General features: G+C 41.2%; 1 protein-coding gene across 1 annotated transcript in view; it reads right to left on the reverse strand.

The window, feature by feature from the left end:
• LOC307252686 (acid-sensing ion channel 1-like) overlaps nt 1-25,516 on the reverse strand; it is a gene marked incomplete at its 3' end in the record, with an annotated part of 34,388 nt that extends 8,872 nt beyond the window's left edge. The window contains exons 1-3 of the mRNA XM_080030426.1: nt 25,464-25,516; nt 25,010-25,397; nt 21,239-21,434 (exon numbers count right to left, since the gene is read on the reverse strand). Coding sequence (XP_079886552.1) covers nt 21,239-21,434; nt 25,010-25,397; nt 25,464-25,482 — 603 coding nt within the window. The 5' untranslated portion in view covers nt 25,483-25,516. The remainder of the gene's footprint in view (nt 1-21,238; nt 21,435-25,009; nt 25,398-25,463) is intronic.
• Between the last annotated feature and the right edge of the window lie 720 nt (nt 25,517-26,236).

The following is a 26,236-nucleotide window of genomic DNA, read 5'->3' on the forward strand; positions in this document are numbered from 1 at the left end:
CTTCTTGGAGGACCAAGACATTCACTATCAGCCAGCGATGTGACGCAGTTATACACTTCATTTCTATCATATAATTATATTCAATCAAATAGACATATCGCAGATTAAAAGTGCTTGCACTGCTTGGAAAATTGTGACACGTTCCATTAATCTCCCAGTACCCCACCACCTTCTCCTCTGCGGAACTTTCATATGCAGCACATACAGGATACATCCATAAGGGATGTTTAAAAAAAAATTCTTCTCCGTTCCCTCTCGATTTTTCCTGCGCGTCAAAATGTCAGGCAGTCAGGGAGGCCATGTGTGCACCACCATTTCTTCACACACGCCTGAGTAAACAACGGGAGATAAACAGCCCCAGGCCCAGTCACAGGGTCAGCAGCATTACTACAACATAAAGTGGCCAACAGCAGGGATAACTAGGATCAAATGCTCATGTGTCAGTTGAGAATCCATCCATCTATCCGTAAATCTATCTATCTATCTATCTATCTATCTATCTATCTATCTATCTATCTATCTATCTATCTATCTATCTATCTATCTATCTATCTATCTATCTATCTATCTATACATCCATGCATTCATCCACCAACTTTCACTACACTGCTGCAGTCCAAGTGCAAATAAGGTACAAAACCACAGCCTAAATGGGTCTCTATAAATTGCACCAGAGAGGAGTCTAATAATGATGGGTCATTTGGAGTTTGAATTAGTCTCTGGAGTCTGGCTGCACTAAAGGACAAAGGACAGCCGATAGTAAGCTGTGAATTGTGCATGATTAGCTGTAATAGGTGGTGGTTATATACTTATGGCTTATAATGGGTAAATGTTTATTGGTAGGTTCAGTATATATGTGGGTGTGTCTGTCAATCAGTCTCTCTCTGTCTTTATAGGCAGGATTATTTTAATGTTTAAATTTGTGTGGAAGTCTCCTTGGAGCATGTCTAATAAGAGTAGAGTATAACAATGAGCGGTAATCACATTCCGGCAGGATGGTGGAAAATTCATTTAAGGAAGGCCAAAAGGCTGTCAGCGAGCATTCCACCTGACACCTCGCTGGAACCCCATAATGGCCTCTGAAGGCACTCCAAATTGCATGTTTCACTTTGCACGTTAATCCTGGCGTTTCTCATAATTTACACCGATTTAAATCGATACCTTCGTCGTCTGCTTAATGAAATTGTGTATCATGCTTAAGTTAGTTTAAATTACTTTTTCTATGTCATCTGAAGTGGACAGAATAAATTACGTCAAATCCAATTTGAAGAGAGTCCACGACCAACTTTCCACCCGGCGTTTCTGTGGTGCCGTGACATGACATTGTGCTCTCCTTAATGTGTGCCTGGAAAGCCTGACAAAATGGACACCTCACATTAAGAAATGCCGTGGATGCGCTTCAACAGTCAGACAGCTTCCCGGGAAAAAGCCACATAAATAAGTAACACACAGTATGTTCTGTGGCAAGATGAAAGCCGCAAGTAAGTGCGGACATATGGCAACATGTCAGAGGGCAACGGTACACATACATGCACAGATGAACAATGGAGATGCGGATAACCGATGATACATTTCCATTCTCTCTGCCCCCCTCAACACCCCAACACTCACACACGCACGCACACACACACACACACACACACATTCCAGTTGCACAATATAGCACTCGTGGATGTATTTTAGGAATAGCATGATTCAACATCTGAGTGTCTATAATAAAACAGCGGAGCTCCTGAAGGGAGATGAGTTGGGACCATCTTGTACATGGAAACTGGACTGCAGGGAGAGTCATTACAGCCAGCCCTGAGTTTTTATGTACTGACCAATTTGATCACCAGGGACTGTATATCCCATTGGAGGAGAAGGACGAGGCCATCACCCTCATTAGTAAGAAACACATCAAAAGACGGATCGAGGAGCTGCTGGAGCATGATCTCCTGAAGAGCACCTTCCCGCTTCTGAGCAGCTAACAAACCCTTCTTTCATCATCTGTCTTTCATTTTGCTATTCCTCAACAAACATGTACCCCCTAGCGAAAGGTGGGACAGAACTCAATTAATGACTGAATTCATTAAAGGGATTCACTTTTTGGTGCAGCTTAGAGGGCGGGAAAACTGTAGGGATAGAGAGAAAAAACAAGCCCTGCAGCTTTTCCCCTGGAGTGAACCTCCTCCGTGTGACAAATTTCACACTCTGCTGAGAGAAATCCGCTGGGGCTTTAGATTCCCCAGCCTGTCACATGCTGTTGCCGAATACCGAGAGATAAATTCATTTCGCAGATGGCGCATGCAGGCAACATCAGACTCCTGAACACGCAGTGCTCAAGCCGTCACTACCTGCCCAATCTCCAAGTGACAACAAGGGAAGATTCAAGCTGGGAGGCGAGATAACATATAGTACACACACACATACAGTACACACAAACATAAAAGGTCAACCTGTCCAACAAAGTATCCTGCTTGTCAAATGAATCCTGTATTATATACAGGAAGCAGTATTGCCGGGACATGTTGGTCAAACTCATTTGCAAGACATAGGGTGTGATTAAAAGAATGAAACATGGTTAAGAGCAGCTGTAGTCAATATTAAATATGCATAGTAGAAGTGTATCATGACAATGTGTAGAGAGGTCCTTGTAGTGATGAACCCATAGATAAGTATGTCCCGGCTCTAAAGCTCCCCTCTCAGCTCATTGTTTGGCCTCAACGCTGTTCAGGACCAAGAATTGGTATTGGATGGTGGATCCTTTGTGTGCTGCTTTTTCACTACCGATGAAGCCTAAATCTCAAGTTTGTGCCGCATGTCAAAGTTTGTTTTCCGAGTGTGGACTAAGCTCATTGCTGCGACTTGTGGGCGTCTGGGTGGAAAAACACCCAATTTAACTGCGGTTCATTCTCACAAACTGCCAATTAGCAGCGGGTGTCCTTCTGGCCTCAGGGGGCCCAATACAGTTTAGGTCATCGTAGTTATCCCTTCTCAACAATCGCTACCCATCGAGATGAGCTACTTCTGCGCATGTGCAAACCCGACATCTTGAGCTTTGTTTTAATGCCCATATATTACCCTGCTGTGTACAGACTTTACCAGGGTTTTGGTTATGGTGATCTATATCAATATACATTTGATATGTTAACATGCAAATGTGTTCATGTCCTCTATGGCTTTGCTGAGAGCTAAAAAATAAGTAGCCACAGACACCACTCTATATTAATGCACCTTAACGGCTGGATTAATAGCGTTCAATTTACTCATCAATTTAAAAGTGATATTTTAATGTGTTTGGTAAGAACAGAATGACTTAAATGTACAATTTGTAATACTTTACTGCACTTGCAGCATTCATTAAACAGCATACACCCCCTGTCTATTATGAGTCTTCCATCAATTTGATAGCAGAGCCATGTTTTTTTTTATTAAGGACATCCTCACATCTTTCACAGAAGAATAGCTCAAGCAGCGGTCAAATTTTTATTAGAGATCAGTTTTAAAAGTCTTTGGATGCAGGTTTCTTCTTTTTAAAGATACATCAATAGTATTGATTTTTAATGATAATTCTCTTTTGGGGAACTGAAGGAAAATATGATTCACTGCAGGATTTAAAAAAGGAATGAGCGACCGTGCAGCAGCCATTAGTTTTTGTGTTATGTTTCAAAGAATCAATAATTTATTTGCCTCATGCTGCCAGTGTTTCTCAGGTTGGATGGATGTGAGTCAGGAGTGTGTCAGGAGGGCAGGAGGGCTGGTGTGTTTACTATGAGGATTCTGTAAACACCCGGTGTGTGTGTGTGTGTGTGTGTGTGTGTGTGTGTGTGTGTGTGTGTGTGTGTGCGTGTTTGTGTGTGTGTGTGTGTGTGTTTGTGTGTTTAGGCAATGCCAATTCTCTAAAGGTTCCACCAACAAGGACACGCCACAACTTTCTTTATTTTGTCTTAACTTCCTGCTACTCTACATTGTAAGTGAGAAATGTGTTGCTTTGTGCAGATTGAGAGTTGCTGCAAGCGATCATGTGGCACCTCCATTTTAAAACAACCGACCAGTTTTATACAACAGCTTACAGCATGAATGGGTGCCAGAGCTGTAAGAGAAAAGGCCACTTTCCTGTACGTCAGACTGACCGCTATTTACATGGTGGTGATAATTAAATCCATTCTCCCACACATACAGTATAGCCTACTGTATATCACATGACATAACAGTGGGTGAAAGTCACTGTCAAACCAGTCACAAAGAAAGTGAGGATAAGCCGTGACAGCTCATGGCTCATTCCCCGATGGGAAAGTCACACCAACGAGACACTAACAAGAAGTTAAAAAAACAGAAAAACACTGCTGATTTAAATGTGTGTGTTATAGACTGAATGCAAAATGAGACAGCAGACCTATCTGGGCCCATTTGCAAAACCTTCAAAAATAATTGGACGAAGCGCAAAATAAGAAAAGAACCTTTCAAACTATATTTAACACGGCCCAGTAAATGATGGAAGAGAGTGATTATAAACAGAGGCATCAATCAGTGACAAATGGAAATTGAATATGATTTGCGTCTGCAAACAATTGTCTCGTTTTTATTATTTTTCTTCCCCCCCTCTCTTTAACATCTATTATGATTTTAATTATTTTCTCATCAGTAAGAAAATGATGCAGAAAATAAAATATTGCTTCCCGTGATACTTTTTTTCAGGCCGTCTGTGTGTTTATTCGTTCATTCTCTGTGATTAAAGATGTTGTCAACGTATCGTACTACAAGGACAAATGTGGGAGAGAAATTAACAAGTACTGAATTCGTCTTCCTTGTCTGGAGGAACAGCTCACGTCTAAGGTGCGGCTAATGAGAGCCATCATTCAAGGCGGTGGCATGTTTTTATCGTACACAAGATGCAATCAAATGTGGACTTGATGAGCGCCGCGCTGCTGCACCAATCAGAGAGAGAGAGAGAGAGAGAGAGAGAGAGAGAGAGAGAGAGAGAGAGTCAAAGACAGGAGAACGCAGCACTGTGCACATACTGACATTTGCAAACTGCATGTGAGACTCAGGCAAAGCAGAAGCTTGTTTGAAATAAATGGGCATCAAAAACAATCCAACAGTGAGGCTGTTTACGCCGGCAACATGACAACAACACTGCTAAGGTTAGTTTGAGTCCTGTTGACGGAAAAGAGGGGGAAAAAAGGAAGAGACAATTTGGAACGATATAAGCTGCTGTCCATCAGTGATTTTATAGGTCAAGTAGTATTATGTTCTCCCCAGCAAGGCCAACTGGCTCCTTGAATTATATGTATATCCTAAACTGCTGCTTTCTTCTTATACCACATTTACATTCTGTGAGCGTTCGAGGGCAATCATGTACATCTGAACCCCCCTGCAGGCAAAATGGACACAAGCTGCTCTGGATGGCTGTTTACAGGACTGAAAGGAAAGCAGAAACTTTTCTAAAAAAAAAGGAGAGAGAGGGAGAGAGAGAGAGAGAGAGAGAAGTAAATCAAAGCTAATTTTTTTCATCTCCTTTGAAGCAGTAGGTTTTTTGTTATAGCTACATGAATCTTCGGCGCGGTTAGAAAAAACTCCTGAGGGAAACATAATCCTTCTGTGGACCTGAATAAGAATACACTGGAATATAAAAAGAAATGAGAATTGTTCAGATATTGTTAACCTTCAGTTTAATCTTGTTCCTCTTTTCTATTTTAAAAGACCATGGCCTGCAGACTTACAGTTCACAGTTGAAGATAGGAGCAACTAAATTTAGAACAATGCTGCGTTTATATATCGTCGGCATAATCAAGGAAATGATTCCCGACTGGGTAAATTAATTTGAACGGACCTTAAAATCGGGACAAGAGCTGGAAAAGTTAGCAATATTCCTTGGTGAACCACTTTGATGTGATATGTGCAAAAACATGGCAGACGAAAGGCAATCTTTGTGTTGATGATAAGAAACTTTTTTTTATCAATTCCCACATTGCCTTTTTTGCTCACATGTAATTTGAAATATGGTATTTTAGTTTGGAACCGTTAGTTGCTGTCAATGTAGAGTTACCAAGATTATAAAAACACAACAAACCTAAAAAGCTGTCTCCTTTGCTATTTGTTTGTCGAAGTCGAAAGAAAGTTTTCACATCTCTGAAAGACGGAGCATCCGGGGAGAATGTAAATGCAGCATAACATGAGGAGACGAGCCTCCATGTGCTAATGGAGTTGCAAAGGGGGAGATGCTATTTCTGTTACCCCTGGTTCTGGAAGTGCCATTAATTTCTCTAATGTTAGGTGACTCACAGTCAGAGGAATCATCAGTGGAGACGCCGAACGACCGCATTAGAAATGGAAATACAGAATGAGGAAAAATATTTCCGTTACCACCGGGTCCTCACTCTAAGCAACTCTGTAATCAAATGAAAATGAGCTTCCTGTTATTTTCTATGTTCGCTTCCTGTCGCCTCCTTCACTTCTCACACCGTTCGAACTGATTAGGGGCTGCGAGATAAATGGCATTGGAAATGATACAAACAGCAGAAGAGGAAGGAGGCTATTAGATATGAGGACAGTGCAACAGATGAATGACAAAAATGTTAAGTCATATTAGAATCTGTTAATCACCAATTATGCCAATAGGTCCTTCATGGTCGAAGTAGGCACAGGGATAAATTATTCAATTCATGATGGCTGAATTTCTATTTGCGTGTGTGTTTTGCATGCCTGTTTTTTGTAATATGGTAAAGGTGTGAACATGCTGTCGGATCAGTTATTGTCAGGCAGAATTTAATTGTGTAGTGAGGCCAAAAATAAGTCCTACAGAGTTCCAAATTCACAGCTGTGTTGTTCAAAATTGTGAATTTTAAGAGACTTTAATATACAAGTGTTATCTTTAGGTAAAAAAAAAACATATTTTCTGCTTGCTCATGTCTCTCGATTATTCTCTGCCAGTCATAATACCTCCTTTCTACTCTTCACATTAATGTGAAGAGTAGAAAGGAGCGGCAGTGGCGAAGTGGGTAGGGAGTTCGCCTCTGGTGTGCAGGGTCGGAGGTTCGATCCCCCGTCTCCCCGCCACATGTCGAAGTGTCCCTGGGCAAGACACTGAACCCCGAATTGCTCCCGATAGTTAGCTTAGTTAGCTTAGCACCCTAGTGCTAAGCCTACCCTGCGTGGTAGCTGCTGCTATCGGTGTATGAATGTGTGTGTGACTGGGTGAATGTGTACAAAAACAATGTAAAGCGCTTTGAGTCTGTGATAAACGGAGATATAGCGCTATACAAGTCCATTTACCATTTAATGTTATCTTAACCTTTGCAGCCCACTTTAATAAAGTGGAACTCATTTGTCTTTCTTCAAACGCTAATAGAACACATAATGAACGCCACTCAATTTTATCTCCACTCGCTGATATCAGTGTTTAATTAGTTCAACACTGTCCTTAATAAGGTGTCAGAGGTGATAACACAGAGCGCCGATAACTCTTTAAAAACACACACACACACACACACACACACACACACACACACACATGCAAGCACCCAATCACTGCCCTTGTTACCAAGCAACAATAGAGTTATAATGAGTATGACCAACAGCCCAAAACTAATTTCCAAGTATGTAGGCTAATGCTGTGATTGCTCAGTGGCCTTCCCTAAGCAGGTTATTGTCCTTAGTTATTTATTATTTTAATTAACCTTTCCACCCACATATAAGTTTATAAGTTCTCTTCTCTCGTCCTGCAAGAGTGGCAGATAGGTTGCCACAACAGATATTATTCTATGTGGTGGATACTTGTTTGTCTTCGACTATGGAAAGTGAACCCAAGGAACTTGCTGCATTGATCAGAAAAGCAGATGAAAGAAATACTGAATGAGGGATTATGTTGGGTTACAGAAGCTCTCTGTAACCTGCTGACATCAAATCATCTGGGAAGTGTGTAAACTTTCTTGCATCCATTAGCTGACAAACTCTTCCGGTGCTGTTGAAGTGAAAGGTTGCTCACAAGATTTAACGGCAGGAGCTCTGTGAGTCATGTGAGGGGGTTCAGAGACAAAATTACAACCTGAGGCTGTCTCCGAAGGCACACTATTTCATCAACCTTGTTTTCTGCGCCGTTCTGACCGAAAACAGATTGCCTGCTTCCTTAATTGAGCTCGGAAGTGTCACTGAGGTGGTGAAGGAGTTTGTGTATGTGTGTGTGTGTGTGTGTGTGTGTGTGTGTGTGTGTGTGGTAGATAGTAACATCTGCACAGAGCGAAGGCAGATGGCTGGAGAAGCATAATAAGTTTGTGCTGCTACTTTAAAACAGGTGTGTCCCTGTCAACCCGAGGACACAGAGGGAGGGAAGGAGGGAGGGAGGGAGGGAGGGAGGGGGGAGACGGACCAGACAGCACCTCTGACAACTCAGCCACCGCCTTGACTACAGTCCTGCTCCACTTATCAGAGCAACAGAGAAACAATGACCGGCTGAGAGTAACTGACACAAAGCCAATTTACTTTAGACACACCTGTCCTTCCCTACCATCCGTGGCCAGTCGCTGGCTGTGACTGATGTCCTCTATTGCCGCTGGTTGTCTGGACATCACTCACTAAGTGGAAATGGCTTTTTTACTTAATGCCAATTGCCCGGCGGCATGAGTTATGGCTTTGATTTTGATTTCATTACATAAAGAGAGAGCAGTTTCATCATATTTACCGTGAGTGTGCGGGAGGTCGTTGTTCATTCATGCTATGATGTGTTTGACATTGAGAGGCTCTCTTATCGCTTTCTTTGCATCTCTCCTTGATACAAAAAACAAAGTCATCCTTTCTGACCAGCCCCCACATTAGCCCATTAGAATCAGACGGCAACTCAATATTTGTCCTCAGTGCCCACAGCTCTTCATACTTGACACTTGTAGTGCATGAAGTCGCATGAGCAATATTAGCTTGTCAAAACATACATTAGTTGTACAAAGCTTCAGTGGACTAAATTGTACAGGTAATGATCAGCGGGCGAGCTTAGAAGAGATACATCACACATGTGTCTCCAATTGCGTACCTCAGCACCTACACATGCTATTTTGCATGCAGAAGTGCCTTCACACGGAAAAGTATGGCAGAATGCAATGCACGCTAAGTAGCTTCTCATTTTCCTTGATTTGAACCTTATTTGAATGATATACAAAACTGTAACATGACCAACTGTAAAAGCTGATACGGCTAACTTCGTAGTTGCCTGTAGTATTTACACAATGACCAAGGCAACTTTATCATTCATTTGCATTCTCTTCATGTACACCTGACGAATGTAAGTCCAATATTCACTCTCTCTTTAGGTCTCCACCAGGTCCTCCAGGGAAATATGTGGCTCTTTAGCAGCTAAACGCTCCACTATGTTCTCCCCAGGTGATTGCTTACTGTGTCTGTCAGCCCCTCGGTGCTCAGCCATCGGTCTTGAGAGCTTTTGTTGCTGCCTGCTTACAGCCAGAAAATGACACGGATAAGATGAGAAGCATCACAACATAAACAATGAGCTGAAAGACGCTAAAATGCTCCTTAAACACCTTACGTAGAGCCATTTGATCAACAGTTAATGTAAAAATACTGATTGAAGCGGCTGTAAGCAAAGGGATTAAAACCCCCCTTGAAGAGAGACGTGACCAAAAAAGTACACAAAGAACATTGTTACAAGAATAAAAAGAATACACACTATAAACTATTCAAAGTCTCATTAATCATATATGAATTTCAGCAGTTGACACCTCAAGTCCGGTTCATTCAGTCATACAAAGCTCAGCAACTTTGACTTGATAATCTTTAAATTATGCTGCACTTAGGAAATCAGAACAACATTTTTCTTGGGAGATGTTTTTTAAAATGAGACAATGAGTGAACGTCAGGCATTATTTATAGTTATTGAACAGTTATCTCCGTCCTTTTTCTGTTTGACTCTCAGTCTGTAAAAGTCTCTCTATCTGTCTCCCCTAGCTCTCCTGTCAGTCAGCGTTGTATTCTGTGCGGTAAAGACAAAATGTCATAATGATAACTATTTCAAGAAAGTGCAGCATCCAGAGGTGCCGAGGGCTCAACAAATCAACAATACACACACAAAGCCACTTAAAGCGACACACACACACACACACACACACACACACACACACACACACACACACACACAAACATCAGCAAGTGAGCTGTGGATCCTGGCTTCTATACCCGTGGTCATTCCGCTTTTTCCTGCTGACACATTAAAAGGGGAAAAAAAAGAAAGAAAAATAAATGTTGCCTAAACTCTTGCTGCGGGGCCGGGCCAGAGCTGTTGCTGGTTAACTGATCAGCCCAGTAATTGTGTTGGAAATGCCAGTCTGAGGTTGATATAAAAGTGCAAAGGCGCATCCAGGAAATACTAATCAGTGTCCTGGCTGTTCTCCCTGGAGGCTGCTGCTGCTGTTGTTGTGAATGCCACAGCCTCTGGCAGCAGCACTTTATCTGTGTGTGGGTTTGTGTGTGTTTGTGCACCTGTGACTAAACCTACAAGCTTTACATCAATAAATCTTGCTTTCACAATAGTTTTTTCAAACAACAATAAAAACCTTTAATAGGAGCGGAGTAGATTTGGCCAGGATCTCCCCTCATATTAAAATAAATGACTCATTATGGCAGTGTCAGGGTCAGACATGCAGAGATAGCCTTCCTAGTTCCCAATCCTCCCGCCGCTCTCTCTCCTCCCATTCAAACTCTCCTCATTATAACCCTCATTTCTGTTCTGAATAAAATGCCTCCAGCTGATTTTCTTGTCTTGCCTCTCCTCCCTGTCATCCATTTGTCCTTGCCTGGTTCATTCCTGCACCATGTCTCACACCTATGGTCTCCCAGGTGCATGGCCTTATCTGACTTTTTTCTCACTCTGTCCTGACCTGTCCCCCCCCCCCCACACACCCCCAGCCCTAGTCAAAAGCTGGGCATGGCTTTCTGTGCAGTTTACACAGAAAAGACGGATAAAAGCAAGTTATTCTGAAAGCTGAGTGACAAAAAGATAAGCCCAGCAGCTGCTGCTTGCTCTCTCCTTCCCTGTGTGTTTGTGTCTCTGTCACAATGTATGCACTGTGGCAGCATTATTTGATTGTTTACAGGTTTAGTGCTTTGTCTGCTATCGTTCAGCTGTGTTTACAGTGCCTGTTCCCTGACAATGCAGGATGATTAGGATGTGCTGTTCTGCGTCTGGTTGGATAAACTATTTAGAGCCGAATTTTTTTCCTAATGTCCCTCTTAAATCCTTGTTACGAGCATCATTATTTAAACTTTTTTTTAACAATAAGTCATATATTTTACATCTGCGTGTTAATGCGCTTCATTAAAGCAATATCACATGCATACAGAGTGAAATATTCTAATCCAATATGTCAACTGCATCGCCTAATACAGTGCTTCTCAAATGGGGGGGTGCCGTGAATTGTCAGGGGGGGCGCGGGTGTCCTTGATTTTCAACTGAAATAAATAATTTTTTTTTTTTTGCTAGCTAGCGTGATGTGTGCTTGTGTATGGTCATATGCACGCGAAAGGCCGCGATTTGCAGTAAATAAATGTCCACATGTGTCTCCAAGTGTCTCTGTATGCTATTTAAAAAGAAATCAAGCAAGTAGACTATAATAACATTATTGAAGTATAGGTTATCGCATCACAGAAGGCATATTGGCCTATAATAATAAAAAAACACCACCTTAACTATGTTTACAGTTTACATTTTTTTTAATGAAATGCAAACCTCAGTGAATCATTTGCTCTTGTTTCTCTGTTCTGAGATTCACACAGACTGAGTATTCTTGTTTAAATATTACAAATTGAGCTAATAAACTGAACTTTGAATTTTCTTTAAATTGCTGCAGAAGTTATCTCAGCTAATTTTATAATCTAACATCTAATTTGATAATAAGGTGATTGTATGCAGAATGCTTGTGCCAGTAACTCATACAGTGGTTTTGTACAGATAAATAAATAAATAAATAAATAAATATTAGCAGGTTCTCAACAGTATTTCAATTTAGGGGGGGGGGGGGGGCGCGAAAAAATGTATGTCCCCTAGGGGGGGCATGACAGAAAATAATTGAGAACCACTGGCCTAATCGAATGAATAAGTCTCTGTATTATAATTCAGTCTCATATGGTGACTGTGGAAACATTTAAATAATCACTGCCTGCACATTAATATGTAAGCATCCTGGTCAACCTGAGACAAACACACTGCACTACTTATAGCAGTGAAACAAGTGAAAAAGAGAAAAAGTGATTTAATAATAATGTAATGATGTACTCCATTACAAGTAAAAATCCTCCTCAAAATCCTATAAAAGTATAGAAGTATCAACAGACTTTTTTTACGTAAAGCATAAAAGTGATTTGCCTCAGTTGACCTATGATTATACTGTAAGATTGTTAATAATAATGCATCAATGCTTTTAACTGTACAATTAGGTATCAGTTCAGTGGTTCCCAACCTAGAGGTCGAAGGCCCAAGGCACTTAAAATGCACAACAATGCACTGTTTTCTATAAACTTATAATATGTTTTTCAATGTGAAATGTTAATCTGAACGGTTAGTCAAGTCAAGGTTATTGGTCCCCAGACGGGCTATTAGTTGTGCAGCAATTAAAAAACATTAATGATGCCCAATGTCACCCAATATCAGAGAACACAATACAAAATGCTATTAAAACTAAATAAAACAGTAAAAACAGTTACTGCCAGTATATATTTACCAAGCGTTGGGTGGTCGAGCTGATATTACCTTTTATTATTGCATTTTAGCAGTGAGATGACTAAGGAGTGTTTATGGTTTTGGTTTGGGCTGGTGACTATTTGAAGCAGTCACCCATGGTCTAAAACTCTAGGTGCAGTTGCTGGGTTCTGTCGGACAAGATAGATTCTGCTTTCTTTATCAACTGGTTGTTATATAAATCCAACAGACTTTCTGTTGAGTCCCTATGATACCACCACAGACCTTGATTGCCTTTGTTACTACACACTCTTCAGTTTAAGAATGAGAAAAGCATACCAACAATTAAAAGAAAAAGTCAAAAGAAGAAAAGTCAGTTTCTCGTAGTAATAGGTCACTATGGCAAGTAAGAAGTATAATATTTATCTATGAAATTTAGTGGAGGAGTAGAAGTATCAAGTAGCATAAAACAAAAAAAAGCCTGCCAGTCACATCTAACAGAGGCTGTTCTATGTCTCTTCAACAATTAGCCTGATTTGGGGTCAGGCTAGTACAGAGGAACATGGCGGTCTAAACTGCGGCATCATTGCTCCTCAGTCTCCTCCTTCTCAGCAGCTCCAGCCTGAGTCATAGCTAGCCGTTCGCTCACACAAGAGTCCAGGCCTCCAGTCACCTGCACTAATCCTCGGGATAAATAAACCATGTGCAGAGCAGTGCGGCCAGCGCGGGCTATTTTCAGCCCCGCTGTGCTTCTTCTTCTCCTTCCTTCTTCCCCCCGGTCTCAAATGTCTTCATAAAAGGCATCTCCCCCTCTCAGCCCCTGGCAAATAGAGCATGATTTGAGCAGCATAACTGATCCGTCTAGAAACCAGCTGAGGTCATGGAGATGCGGTGTGGCTTCACACGCCCTTTAACAACATAGGATAAGGATATCTCGGGGCTTCAAGTTGAGCACATTTGTTTTAAATGTGTGTTATTGAAGCGGGCAATAAAGAGAAATCATTGAAAAGATTGAAAAGGCTATTAGTACGCCAAAACAACTGGTGCTGTTTGAAGCTCAGTGAACGCAGATGATCAATCGGGTAATTTCTCTCACCATGAAAGCAAATTTCAGTATTTTGCTCCCTTCTGGCAAAACTCATCTCTTCTTCAATCCTTCTTTCTCCTTTTACCTGCACTTAACGATGATCTAAACGTCCCGCTTTGCATCCTAAAAACCCTCTGCGGGTCACTTTCTCTAGCTCCAGGGCATTGTATTCTTTAATGGCATGAAACAGAAGAGGTTTTCTGCAATGGAAAGTAAGCGATAATGGACAGAGTAATGGAGTAAGGGAGAGATCAGCAGCACTTTTTTCCATCCACCTGTTTTTTTTTGTTTGTTTTTGCACATTTTCAACTTGAACAAAAAAAGCACTGGAAACTTGATTTTTTTTTTCACGCTTGGCTGAGATGAAAATTGTGGTGTATCAATACAAAAACTTAAGACATACATCAATGGAGAGAGACATAAATATCTGCAGATCTGTGTGGAGCAATATAATCAGACTGTAACTGTAGTAGCTGTAACTGTAATTTTTTTATTTTTGTTATTATTATTACAAAGAGAAATATCATGTTTCCCAATTTGTGTTCTTTTTTAATGATGGCATCTCCTTTCACTGTGCTCTGCTGTCTATTGGTGGCACCGCCTTCAAGGAACCAGCTCTCTCATTTTCACAGCAAGTGGATGGAAAAGCGCATTAATTGAAGTTTTTCTTTTGCTTATTCAATTTGGTTATACTCTGAACTGCATCTGGATGGAAACTAGACCACTTCTCAGAGCTTGGGGTTTATCGTAACACGCCTTTGAAAAACAAAAGTTGTACGCGTGCTGAAATACGCAAGGGGATGTAAGGGAGGCAAATATTATTAAATTTGCTTGTTTAAAATCATCCTCGTATAAAGATGCACTCACTGCTGATGGATGGCTTTTGCCTCCAGGATTACTCCCCCGTTGAGCCCTGAGTATTCACCTGCTGATCTCGGTAATGCCGTTTTATTCTTCCCCTCAAACGGTCTTTGGAGGTGGTCAGCACAAAATGGCCCTCGTTCAGCACCGTGGGGGCAAATATTCATTTATTTCTCTAAGTGTGTTCATATGTTTATCACAGGGGCTGTTTAAGTGATATCCCAATATCTCAAACTGTCCTCTCTTTAACAATATATATATTTTTAAATCTCAAGGCCCCTAAATCGCGGAGTCATGGGAGTGAAAAGAACAAAGGCAACGGAGTTAGAGTGAGGGAGGGAAAGAGGGATAGAGAGTAGAGGAGAAAGCATGACATGAAAACATAATGAGGAGTGTCGTGCCCACGGGGGTAGGTGTGAGGGAAAGCAGTGCGCAGAGCTTGAGACAAAGGAGGAATGCAGAAACTATTTTCTTGAGAAGGGAGGGAGAGACAAACACAATGATGGAGAGGTGACATAACTTAGCTGACTCAATACAGGAGCTGTGCTGCTGACCCACAATGCACTGGGCGGTGTGAGTGGGTGGTGGCAGTGTTTCCTCTCTGTCGCTTTAGGCCATAAAACTCAGAGGACATGCAAGCCTAAGTATATTTCTGCCAAGGGAGAGATAGGCTGTTCCCCCCCAACACACACACACACACACACACACACACACACACACACACACACACACACACACACACGCAATAGTCTGGTTCTTTTCCATCTCCCAGTGCGGCAAGAATTGTCAGAGAAATCTGAGCTTATTGTCAGCCTCTGGGCTCCTCTGAGAAAGGTTGAGGGCCAGAAAGAACATGAACTTTACAGCAGTCAAACTGAAAATCAGACATGGAAGCACATTGGGGTTGTTTGCAGCTGCAATCTGGCACGCACATGAAAACATGGCAGTGCAGAATATGAAGGCGTCTTTGGGATATCATGGGAGCAAGGTGGTGGCTTTTGTATGGCTCATTCTGTCCCTGTAGAGAGTATATTTTACATTACTGCTGACCGTTTTCCCAAAGCATACCATATAATAGGCTACATTTCATATTTCCTACCTTCCAGACAGGACATGGATTCACTTCATGGTAGAGCAGTTTAAAAATGTTCTGCTTTCTGAAAGCAGCTTGAGAGAAGTAATCCATTAATGCACACGATCAGTCATCTTTTATGGATTTATTTATTGTCAAACTTACTTTATCCCTGCTGCATTATGCAACTGTGAGCAGGTGTGACTTCTGAAAAGCTTCAGGAAATGGTGATAAGTAATGTAATTAAGATATGCATGATTCACAGTGCAAATGATAAAACATGCAGGAACGCTCCATTAAGTGTTATATAACCGTATTGCCTTAACAGGCTTGCAGATGATAAAAAGTGGTACACAATTTTTATGCCACCGAGCTGTCTCTTCTCCGAGGCTCTGCGTGTCTCACATTTTGTCTACAGAATCTACAAATGCACGATGTCTTCCTGAGACACGACAGTAACGATTAAAGTACAGAAATTATGACAGGACTCCCATGACAGTGAGTGAAGCAAACATACATCTATTCCCCAGTTGGAACTGTGGAGGCCTGCCTTTTGACTGAGAAAGGGCAAAGCATCAGACCAAGGGAAGTGCTCATCAGAGTGCGACTCTTGCTCTGTTGCTCTTTACTGGAGTTAACTGGCAGTATAAATATTTTTTTGTAAATTAGCACAGTTTGTAGTCTGCTGCAGAAACACCACTGAGTCCAATTAGCAGAGATGATTCTCTTAGACTGTTGAGGAGCAGAGGGGGAGGGATAACTCTGTAAGAACTGCCTGAGCCATTTATCACTTTCTCAAAATGCTTCTCTAAACGAAGGAACTGCTAACTTCTTTTTCACACCAGTCCGCCAAGGAATATCTTATGAAAAACATAAGAAAACACAACAACATAAATGTGAACAACGATTCTGCCTCTCTTGCTTAGGAATTGTAACTAAGTAGAAGTTCAACATTTTAGGGAACTCTCATTCTGGCGGAGAGAAGATTGATACCACTCTTGTGTCTTTAAAGTAATAATTTAAGTTTTACAAACATCAATTAAACAAACAAGATGTAACGTAATAATTGGTGATTTTTTTTTTATATTTAGGAAAGAGTCAGGATACGTGTTTCTACCTGTTAACCGTTATTTACGCTAAGCTAACAATCACCTAGGTGTAGCTTCATATTTAACATATAAACATGAGAGTGGTGACTTTACTTCAGAGTGGCTATAATTTAATTAACCTGTCAAAGGATTCAGTCTTAGTGAATTTGGAGAATTATCAGCAGAATCTGCAGCTCCCCTCACCCCCATGGAGCTTTGTTCAACTATACTGTAAGATATTGCATGGTGTAAACATTTCCCTAGGAAGAAAAGCAACTCCTTAGAAGGAAAACTCAAAGTTGCATTACATTCATTACATTTAAAATCTCTCTGGTGCCGCTGCTCATCACACTGACATATTATGAGGAAATATAAGAAGTGAAGATGCAGAAATATGAACTGGTTTATTGTCATGCTGTGACGAGAAGATGACAAGGTATCATCAACTTGCTGTACGAGCCATCAATTGGAAAAGTCTCTCCCCTCGAGGCATCTCACAAATACAGAATCACAACTTTGTTTTCCCACATAATATGGTAGGAATTTTGATCCTGTCAATTCCGTTGAGCACTGAAACTGTATTCGAATGACATACAGGCCTGAAATAGTTTATTATCTGCCTCTTTTTTTCTGCCCTTTGATTTTTTCGAACAGTCAGTTGGGATATACCTATTCCCTTATGCGTGGATTACTTGAAAGATTAACAATGCAATGCTTCCAAAGATGGTCTTCAAAGGGACGTGCATTTTACAGTTTTCTGAAGCTGTGTATAGTGATATATAACAAAGGGGAAGTTAAGTAAAGGCCTTAAAACTCTCCAGGGGGTACACCTCTCCGCCGCCACTATGTTCTAGTCAGAAGCTATTTACAGAGCCCGGACCTGCTCTTCAAAGAGAAGACAAATTGCTCCATCAAGAGAGCTGAGAGGCGGTGGAGAACGGGGTTTAGAACACTGTGAGCTACATGAATTAACTACTACATGAACTATCCATCCCCTTCAAACTAGACAAAAATAAAAAATAAAAAGGTCAAAACAATTCTGGTATTTAGGATGGCACACAAACACACACACACACACGCACACACACGCACGCACGCACGCACGCACGCACGCACGCACGCACGCACGCACGCACGCACACACACACACACACACACACACACACACACACACACACACACACACACACACACACACACACACACACACAGAGCAACTATTTACATGCTTAATTTGTGTGCATTTCATATTCCAATGCTGAAATGAATTATTGAAGCAGAGGCAGCACGGAGCAAACAGTCTGGGAGCTTATCCTCGTTACTGCAAGGCTGTCTCGAATCCTATCAGCGAGAAGTTGTGACGTCATTTTTGGGTTTAGGAGAAGGGCACTGCTCGGCCACTGACTGCTGCATCTTTAGAGTGCCACAGAAAAAAAAACAATCTTCACCACTCAGTTGGAGGGACTGTTTGTTTGGTGTTCTCTCCTCAGCCTCTGAGGACAGCAAACTTACAAAAAAGGCTTTCAAATGTTTCTGTTTGTGCGAATTTGAAGGTAGGTCAAAAAGGTGATCCAAGCAAAGATTTAAACTTGTCATGTTACGAAAAAACACAGGTATGATAGGAGAGTGCTGCTATTTTTAAGCGCCCCAGTCATTGAGTCAGTATGCAAAACAACAGGTCCCTGATTTTTTCAGGTGATTTTTGCTCAAAAGGTGCCCAGTACGAACACATTAACTAATTTTCATTGGTGCAAATCAGCAGCATTTAGTGAGATTGATATGCTAAAAAAATGTGGAAGAAATAATAACCCATAATACACTATACTAATGCAAATATCTATCCCTAACCTAATTGATATAAATGGGGTGGACACAATAAAGGAAACTGACAACTAGTGTGTGTATGTGTGCTGAAAAAATCACTTGCTGACTTGACTTGCTTTTGTGTACTTCAATATTCAAAGTATCTGACGGTGCAGTTTGTTCCTGTTTTTGTCTTGTGTCTTCATTTAAACACTATTAAGCATGTGCAGTAGTAAGGCATTGCTTTCGGCTCTCTTTGTACAGTTCAGCACAAAACCAGGACTTTACGAGCCCTGTTTATGATGCTAATAGCTCAGCAGCCAACTATTTATGACAGTTATCACTTTATGATGGTGGTTTGTGGTTTTCACTGTCTTTTAATGAGCTTTTAATGAGGAAGTAATCAACTGCACAGCTCACAGCTGTCAACTAGTCAAAGATACTTCTATTTTGCATGTGTGCAGGTGTCAAAGTCCAAAGTAGCAACACACCCCACACAATAATATTCCAACCACCATGTTTCAATGTGGGTTTGATCCACTGCTGTATCATTCTCTCTCCTTACATATATCCTCCCTTTACTGTCATCAGTAAATAAGACTTTTTCCCCCAGTCATCCACTGCTACTTCTTAGCCCACCTCAAGCGTTTGGCCTGATTTCCCCTCCTTCCTCACTTTATATTTCACAACATAAACCATCTTTAAATGTTTCTTAATCCTCACACTTTTTCGGATTTTTTTTCCAGGTTTACGGACATTTTCAAGGGATTTTCAATCTGGCCTCAGACTCTGTTCCCAACTGTGAATAATAAGTGTGAAGAACTACAGTTAAAATAAGGAAATGCAACGTTTAAAGAGGCAGGTGTTCCCCAAAACCAGTCTCCTCCACTTTGAAGCCTGAAATAAGCAACAACCAATAAGCCCTGCTAAGAAGAGAGTCCTAAAGGTGACACAGGGCTGTGGATACTCTGTAATGTAGGCAGGTGTTTGATCATGTGGAACCCTTGAAGTGAAAGAACAAGAATGCCAGAACGCAAAGAATTGAAAATACACCCGAGTTGCTACTCGCTACAGAATATTATAATTGAAGCAATACCGTCTAATCTAGTCAAATTGGCCATAAGCAGAAATATCACTTCAAAGCTGCTTTAGGGCAGCTGCTACATTATAAGTGGCAGTTTTTAAAGCTCCTCTTTTGGGGTCATTGTGTATGAATGTGTCTCCCCCACTGACAATAAATCTCTTGGCCCAGCACATACACGCTTGTTTTTAATTAAACTCTCTTAAATCAAGGTTAGTTCACACAACTTCTTCCCATTCCAACACTGATGGCAATGAAGTGAATGGGAATCTTTCAATGGATCGAACAAAAGAAAACTACCATTAAACTTAAACTACTCTATTCATTGAGGCTGCTGTGTGGAATGATCAATGTTCAGTTTCAAATGATAAACCACGTCCAATGCCAGTGACTGTTGGCAACATTGTGCGACAGTAGCAACAGCAGGGTTTTTATGGCGGATACAAAGAGCCGTAGAGCTCCAGTTTTATCCTGCAGGGAAACTTGTGACTTGTGAGTCATAATGCCAGTGGACTGTTCAAACACATTTCTTTGAACCAGCTTCACCGAATTATCCATATTTTTTTTGTTTCAAAAGGACTGTGTGCTGTGCAGTGCTGACCCACACTTGTTTTGAAGTGGGAAATGATAACAATACAAAGATGAAAAGGTCGGTGTGAATACTCACACAGAGCTGTGGGGATTGAGCTTCAAACATTGTTTGAAACAAAAAAATTAATAAAAAAAATCAATAATAAGGGCTTGTTGGCACAGATTTGAATCATATTTTATATGCAGAATGATATTAACACACCCTGACGTTATCATCATAAAAAAAGAAAAAGGAAAATCGGTCACAGAGGGCACACAAATCTGACATTCACTCTGACATTTTAAATGTATGTATGTCTTTACTTCTGGGTATAAAAGACATAAACATTCACACTATGTTCACTTTGACATGGTTTTCAATTTTAAACCAGCAGCATCCTCACTGAAAATACACAGCAGGTATCCTAATGTCAGAAAACTTAGTGTTTGGTCTTCAGTTCACTCAAAGGTTTTGACATTCTTTGCTGTGGGGGGTTCATCATTATTTTAACTTTCTATAAATTAATAATCTTATGATTTACTGTGGCTTGTTTGCAACCTACTATTCAACAAAGACTATAATGCTCTGCATGTTTAAAAAATTACTTAACTTTAAAAGGATAAGGCTGGTAAAATTCTCTAGAATTTTTCTATTGTAAAAAATGTAACCCTTCTGTGGCACTCATCCTCAAACTGATTGATTCCTACTTAGGACGTGTATCATCACAAATGGATCAAAATAACTATGCTATGTTAAAAAGGCGTGAATTTAAATAATAAAACCCCTGGTCAATGTTAAGCAAACGTTACTCTTACAGGGCTAAATTGCTGCATTTGGTGGGGACTATTCTCAAGAAGAATTGAGGAGACCTTAATTTCGTGTTCCAAAGAGTTGAACAGACTATACTAGGCATTGGATACACAGACTACTGCTAGAAAAATCTATTCATTGTTCAAAACTGGAGGATATCACCCGACTTTCCCTAATCGTTATAGGATCAATTGTTCTTCTTACCACTTTGAAGTCCTCTGCTCTGCACTCGGTGCCGTGAAAGTGGCAGGCAAGCAGCATCTCGCTGATGTCATGACCGGTGCGGTCGTAGAATTCCCGCATGTTGAACGGTCGCGGCTTGAAATTGTGGAAGTCGGCTTTGACCTTTAGGCTCTCCAGGACGCTCTCCTCCACAAGATGTAGGTCCCTGATCTCATACCTAGGACAAAATAACAGGAGATGTCAAAGAAATATTTCACACTTTTCTTAATGTTTGTCCTGTACTTTGTTGTGGAAGAAGGAATTTCCTTGAACGTCTTCACTGCCTGATGATAAAGTATAGGCTTCATAAATTTCAGCCGAGGAATATTTCATTGGACACTTCAGGAGGTTTTATGAGTCTTTATCGGTGAACTTCTGCTCCAGTCAACCAAAGCTAAACAAAATAAAGTCCAGAATGAATCAAAAGTGACAGAAAATAGTGAGTAAAATTGAAGAGGGATGTGTTTCTCTAACATTTCCTGGCCTCAACTGATAGCACTGCCAGAGTGTAACGTTTCATAATAGTACATAATAAAGTTTTGACAAGCGCTGTAGGGGCCTATAAAGCCAGTCGTCCATTCACTGTTGACGCAGCAGCTTCAGGCTACCCACAGTGCTTCAACTCGAGTCGAGAGAAATGTGTTTGTATTTTATTTTATTTTTTTTGCATTTTCATGCTTTATTGATAGTGTAGAGACAGAGTTGAAATGGGGCAGAGAGGGGAGTGACATGCAGAGAACGGCCGCGGGCTGGAATCGAACCCGGGTCCGCTGCTGGCCGAGGCCCATGGGGGGGGGGGCGCCCTACCAACTGAGCTAAGGGCGCCCCCGAGAAATGTGTTTGTATTTATGTTGATTGGTTTGTTTTCGCCACGAGATATCTCACTGAATTATTATAGTTATGGCAAAAGGTGAGGGTGTTTATTTATTTATTAGAAGAATCGTTTGATTGAATCCAGTCATTACAATTAGCTTTTTATTTTTCTCACTTCTTCCAAAGTTACTTTTACATGAATACAAGTGGTCGGTTCAATCCAGCTTGGTCTTCCTCATCATCGTCTTCATCTCATCTCATGTTTGTTTTTTAATCCATTCTAATAGCATCCCCCTGAGGTTGACATTTGTGGTCTTTGGTACGAATAAAGGCTTGTGTGTGGGGAGCCTGGCAACCCTCATCACACCTGGCTTTATTGGAGGCAGTGGGAAATGTTCTCTTATTTAATGGAGCTCCCAAAAATCTGACCACGCGGCCTTTTATGAAATAAGAGCAGAATATCGGTAAATGCACCCACTCTCTACCCTCGCTTTGATCTCCCACTGTGCTATTATTAAAAAATGTCACCATTTTAATGGATTTACCAAAGAACAGATTGCTGCATTTTTTTTGCCCTCACTAGAACACTGTCTCAAATAAATGCCGTTTATACTTTTTTCACATGAATGTAGCCACTCTTAAAAGAATGGTCTTTTATTGATCTTTTATGTTAAAACAGTATTGGACCACCCCATGTGTTTTTAGGAACTACATGAATAAAAGAGCTTGACCTTATTTAAACAACAGCTGGTGATGTATGATGTAAAATTAGCATACAACAGCATTGAATGTATACTAAAACTTGAATATATACAGGTGCGGTAATCCTTGTGTTTTTTTTTCATTTTCACTATAGGCCAAAGGGTCATTTAACACTATAACTGAAATATGAATATTAAATCCATCACAATTCAATCAGTAAGAAAATGAATTGAAGATATTTTTGTTTTGTGACTTTAGGATCAGGCTAGGACACATTAAGGCAGAGTGTTTTTGTTTTATTAAACTTGGACCCAATTATTATGAAGAGGCACTCTCTCCCCCCAGTGTTTGTGTTTTGGACAAACCTGCCAAGACGCCACTTAGGAGATAGAATCCCAGAAGAGCGAGCCGACAGCGAAGGCTGACACTTCAGCATGTGTGCGGCTTAAATATCATGCCACAAGACATTTCCCAGACCAGTGATTTCAAACACGGCGAGTGGGCAGAGAGCAGCCTTAAATGGATTTCATGCCCTAAGCGCTTTCATTTCTGGCCGGGGGTATAACAGCCAAGTTTGCCGTCGCATCGCCTCTGTACCTTGCCAAGGGAGGCAGGATAATGAGCACTAAACCCACTTCAGAGTGTGAGAGTTGAGATGAGTACATGGAGAGGGAAGGTTGGGACACAAAAAATCAGACCCTTTGATTTCCATCTTTAAAATGCTTCCTTGTTTACTTTTGCCTGGAAACATATGATTAGGAGATGAAAAATCCATATGGCAAGTGTTGATCATCAGTCACACCACAACACTGACAAAACTGCTAATTCAAGTGTTCAATCTTGGATCTTACTGAAAGAAGTTGGGCTTTATACCCACAGAAAAGTTAAGTCCCTTGAAGCCTGTGGATTTGTCCTTGATCTCTTTAACTGACAGTCTGTCAGAGGTTCATGTCACTCAAGCTACTCAGATAAGAGACACTAGTCAACACTCTCCACTCCTGAAATACAATCCACCATTGAATGTGCCAAATGACACCATTTGGCACATTTGTTCCATTATCGCAGTCATTGTTGACATTTGGAGCAAAATTACAACACCAGAGGGTTGCAACATGTTTATCAAACAGCTCTCTTAGCCAGGACTAGTCAATGTCTCTTTCTTTCTTTCTTTCTTTCTTTCTTTCTTTCTTTCTTTCTTTCTTTCTTTCTTTCTTTCTTTCTTTCTTTCTTTCTTTCTTTCTTTCTTTCTTTCTTTCTTTCTTTCTTTCTTTCTTTCTTTCTTTCTTTCTTTCTTTCTCTTCTGTATTATTGGACAGCTATGTGTATGATCTTAATCACTGAAAATGTGTCAATCCTTCATAAATTAGTTCCATCATTCATTCATAATTTGACAGCTCGTTTTTTTGCTGCAATGTCGCAGGGTTTAGATGCATGAGCATTCAAACATGTAGGCTATATGACATAGATACCCGCACAGCATCTGCCATTTCTACCCGTAATCAAAGGAAGCAGTCTCTCTGCATCCTTTCCCTGCTGTGCGCACATTACATGCTGTTGCCAGCTCCAGTATCCAGAGCATTCAGCTGCACTGAGAAGACGTCTGGCGCGCTCTGATTATAATGCCTCAGTTAATTCAAGTCATTCAAGCACTGAATGACTCAACACGGTAGAAACTATTAGAGCCTGTTGGAGGAGTGACATACAAATGCCAGTAACGGGTGAAGTCATTTATTAAAGGTCTACATTGGAAGTATTACTTGGAAGTAAGTCAGTTATTGGCATAAATAAATTAAGAAGAAGTAGAAGATTTGGCTCAGTGTAGTGTTGCCAATAGTGATGCATTACTGTGGAGCTTATTTTTTAACAATTTAGTCTATCTGTGATATGATTTAAAAAAAATCTAAATGTTGATTTGCAAGTATCTAGTGACTGTAGCTGTCAAATAAATACAGTAGAGTTAAAAATTGCCTACATACTAGTTCCCTTTGAAATGTAGTGGAATAGAAATATAAAGTGGCATAAAATGGAAATACCCAAGTGTAGTAGCCTACATGTACCTGAAGTTTGAACCTGAAGTTACATTGACATTTGCAACATGAAACTAATGTATGTGTAATGACAGGTTGACATAGAAATCATTATATATTAAATACAGGTGATATAGACTAAATACAAGCCTCAAACATTGAATTAGCCTATGGGTTTTTATAATTTTTAAAGTTTGATTGCACTGGTTACCTCTGGTTGAGTAGGGCCAGCAGCTCCCCTGCGTGGTACAGGTCGTTGCGCGTGACGCGGCTAAAGCGGAACGCGTTAAGGTTGCAGAATGTGACCGCGGGGAACGTCATGATCGGGGTCGCGACCTCATCCAGTTTGGTGACGTGCGGGTACTGGAGGTAGAAGTGGATCCGGTCCACGCACACAAACAGCAGGAAGGTCAGAGAGCCCAAGAAAAACACGACCCACAGGCAGCGTTTGATGCAGAACCGCTCGTACGTGAAAATGTGAGAGATTCCGTGCAGCGTCGAGCACTGTGCAAAAACTTCTATGGGTGGAGGTTGATTTGTGTCCATTTCTTCGGTTTCCACTTTGAGATCCATTGTCACTGTGCAACAAGCACGATTATCTGAGTGAGAGAAACAGCTTCAGAACACACGCACTGTGAAGAGAAACCGAGCCGATGTTTATTCACCTGTAGCGTAAACTGTCATCGTCTTATCCGGCCATGTGCAAATATAACCACTCTTGGACTTGGTGCGGTCTGGTCGCCATCCCTCTCATTCAGACTGGTGGAAAGACATTGGGGGCATCCGCCGCTCTTTCTAAAAAATAAAATAAAAATCAGACGAGTGGGGATCGCTGGCAGAAGTAGAGCGTTTCACACAAGCAGATGTGCAATTCAAATGTGTGCAAAGCCAAGATGTCAAAACGAAGGTCCATCACCACTGCACTCCACTGGTGTTCGGCTGGTTTCCCTTTAGGTTGCAGCAAAGCAAAGAAACGGGTCTGACAAAGTGTTTCATCAGCCTGTGATTTGGCTGCCGGTCTTTTATAAGTCCAGAGAAACACGCACCATCTTCAGCACGAAAACACGGAGACCGAAACGAGAGAGAAATCCTTCTGACACTTGAGCTCATTCATAAGGAGTTCCCATGCAGCTCCGTGTGACTCGTGTCTGTTGCCACCCGCAGATTTTTCGGGTCAAGTAGGGAGATGTTCTCTGGAGAAGAGAGTGTGGCGGCGGGTTACTGTGGTCGGTGCTGAGTCGTGAGCTTTCCTCTCGCTTTTGCTCTGTGTCTGCAGAAGTGGAAGAGAGCGGACTGACGCTCTGCTGTTCACCGGGGAGTTAGGCTACTGTAGTTTTTACATCTTCGCTACACAGGACCGCAGCCACCAAAAAACAAGCGAGAGAGAGACTGCAGGGACTTGTAGTGTTGTGTGGTTGGCGGGACTTAAAATGTTCAG

This window comes from Ammodytes marinus (assembly GCF_949987685.1).
Source record: "Ammodytes marinus genome assembly, chromosome: 7".
In the NCBI taxonomy this organism is placed as follows: Eukaryota; Metazoa; Chordata; class Actinopteri; order Uranoscopiformes; family Ammodytidae; genus Ammodytes; species Ammodytes marinus.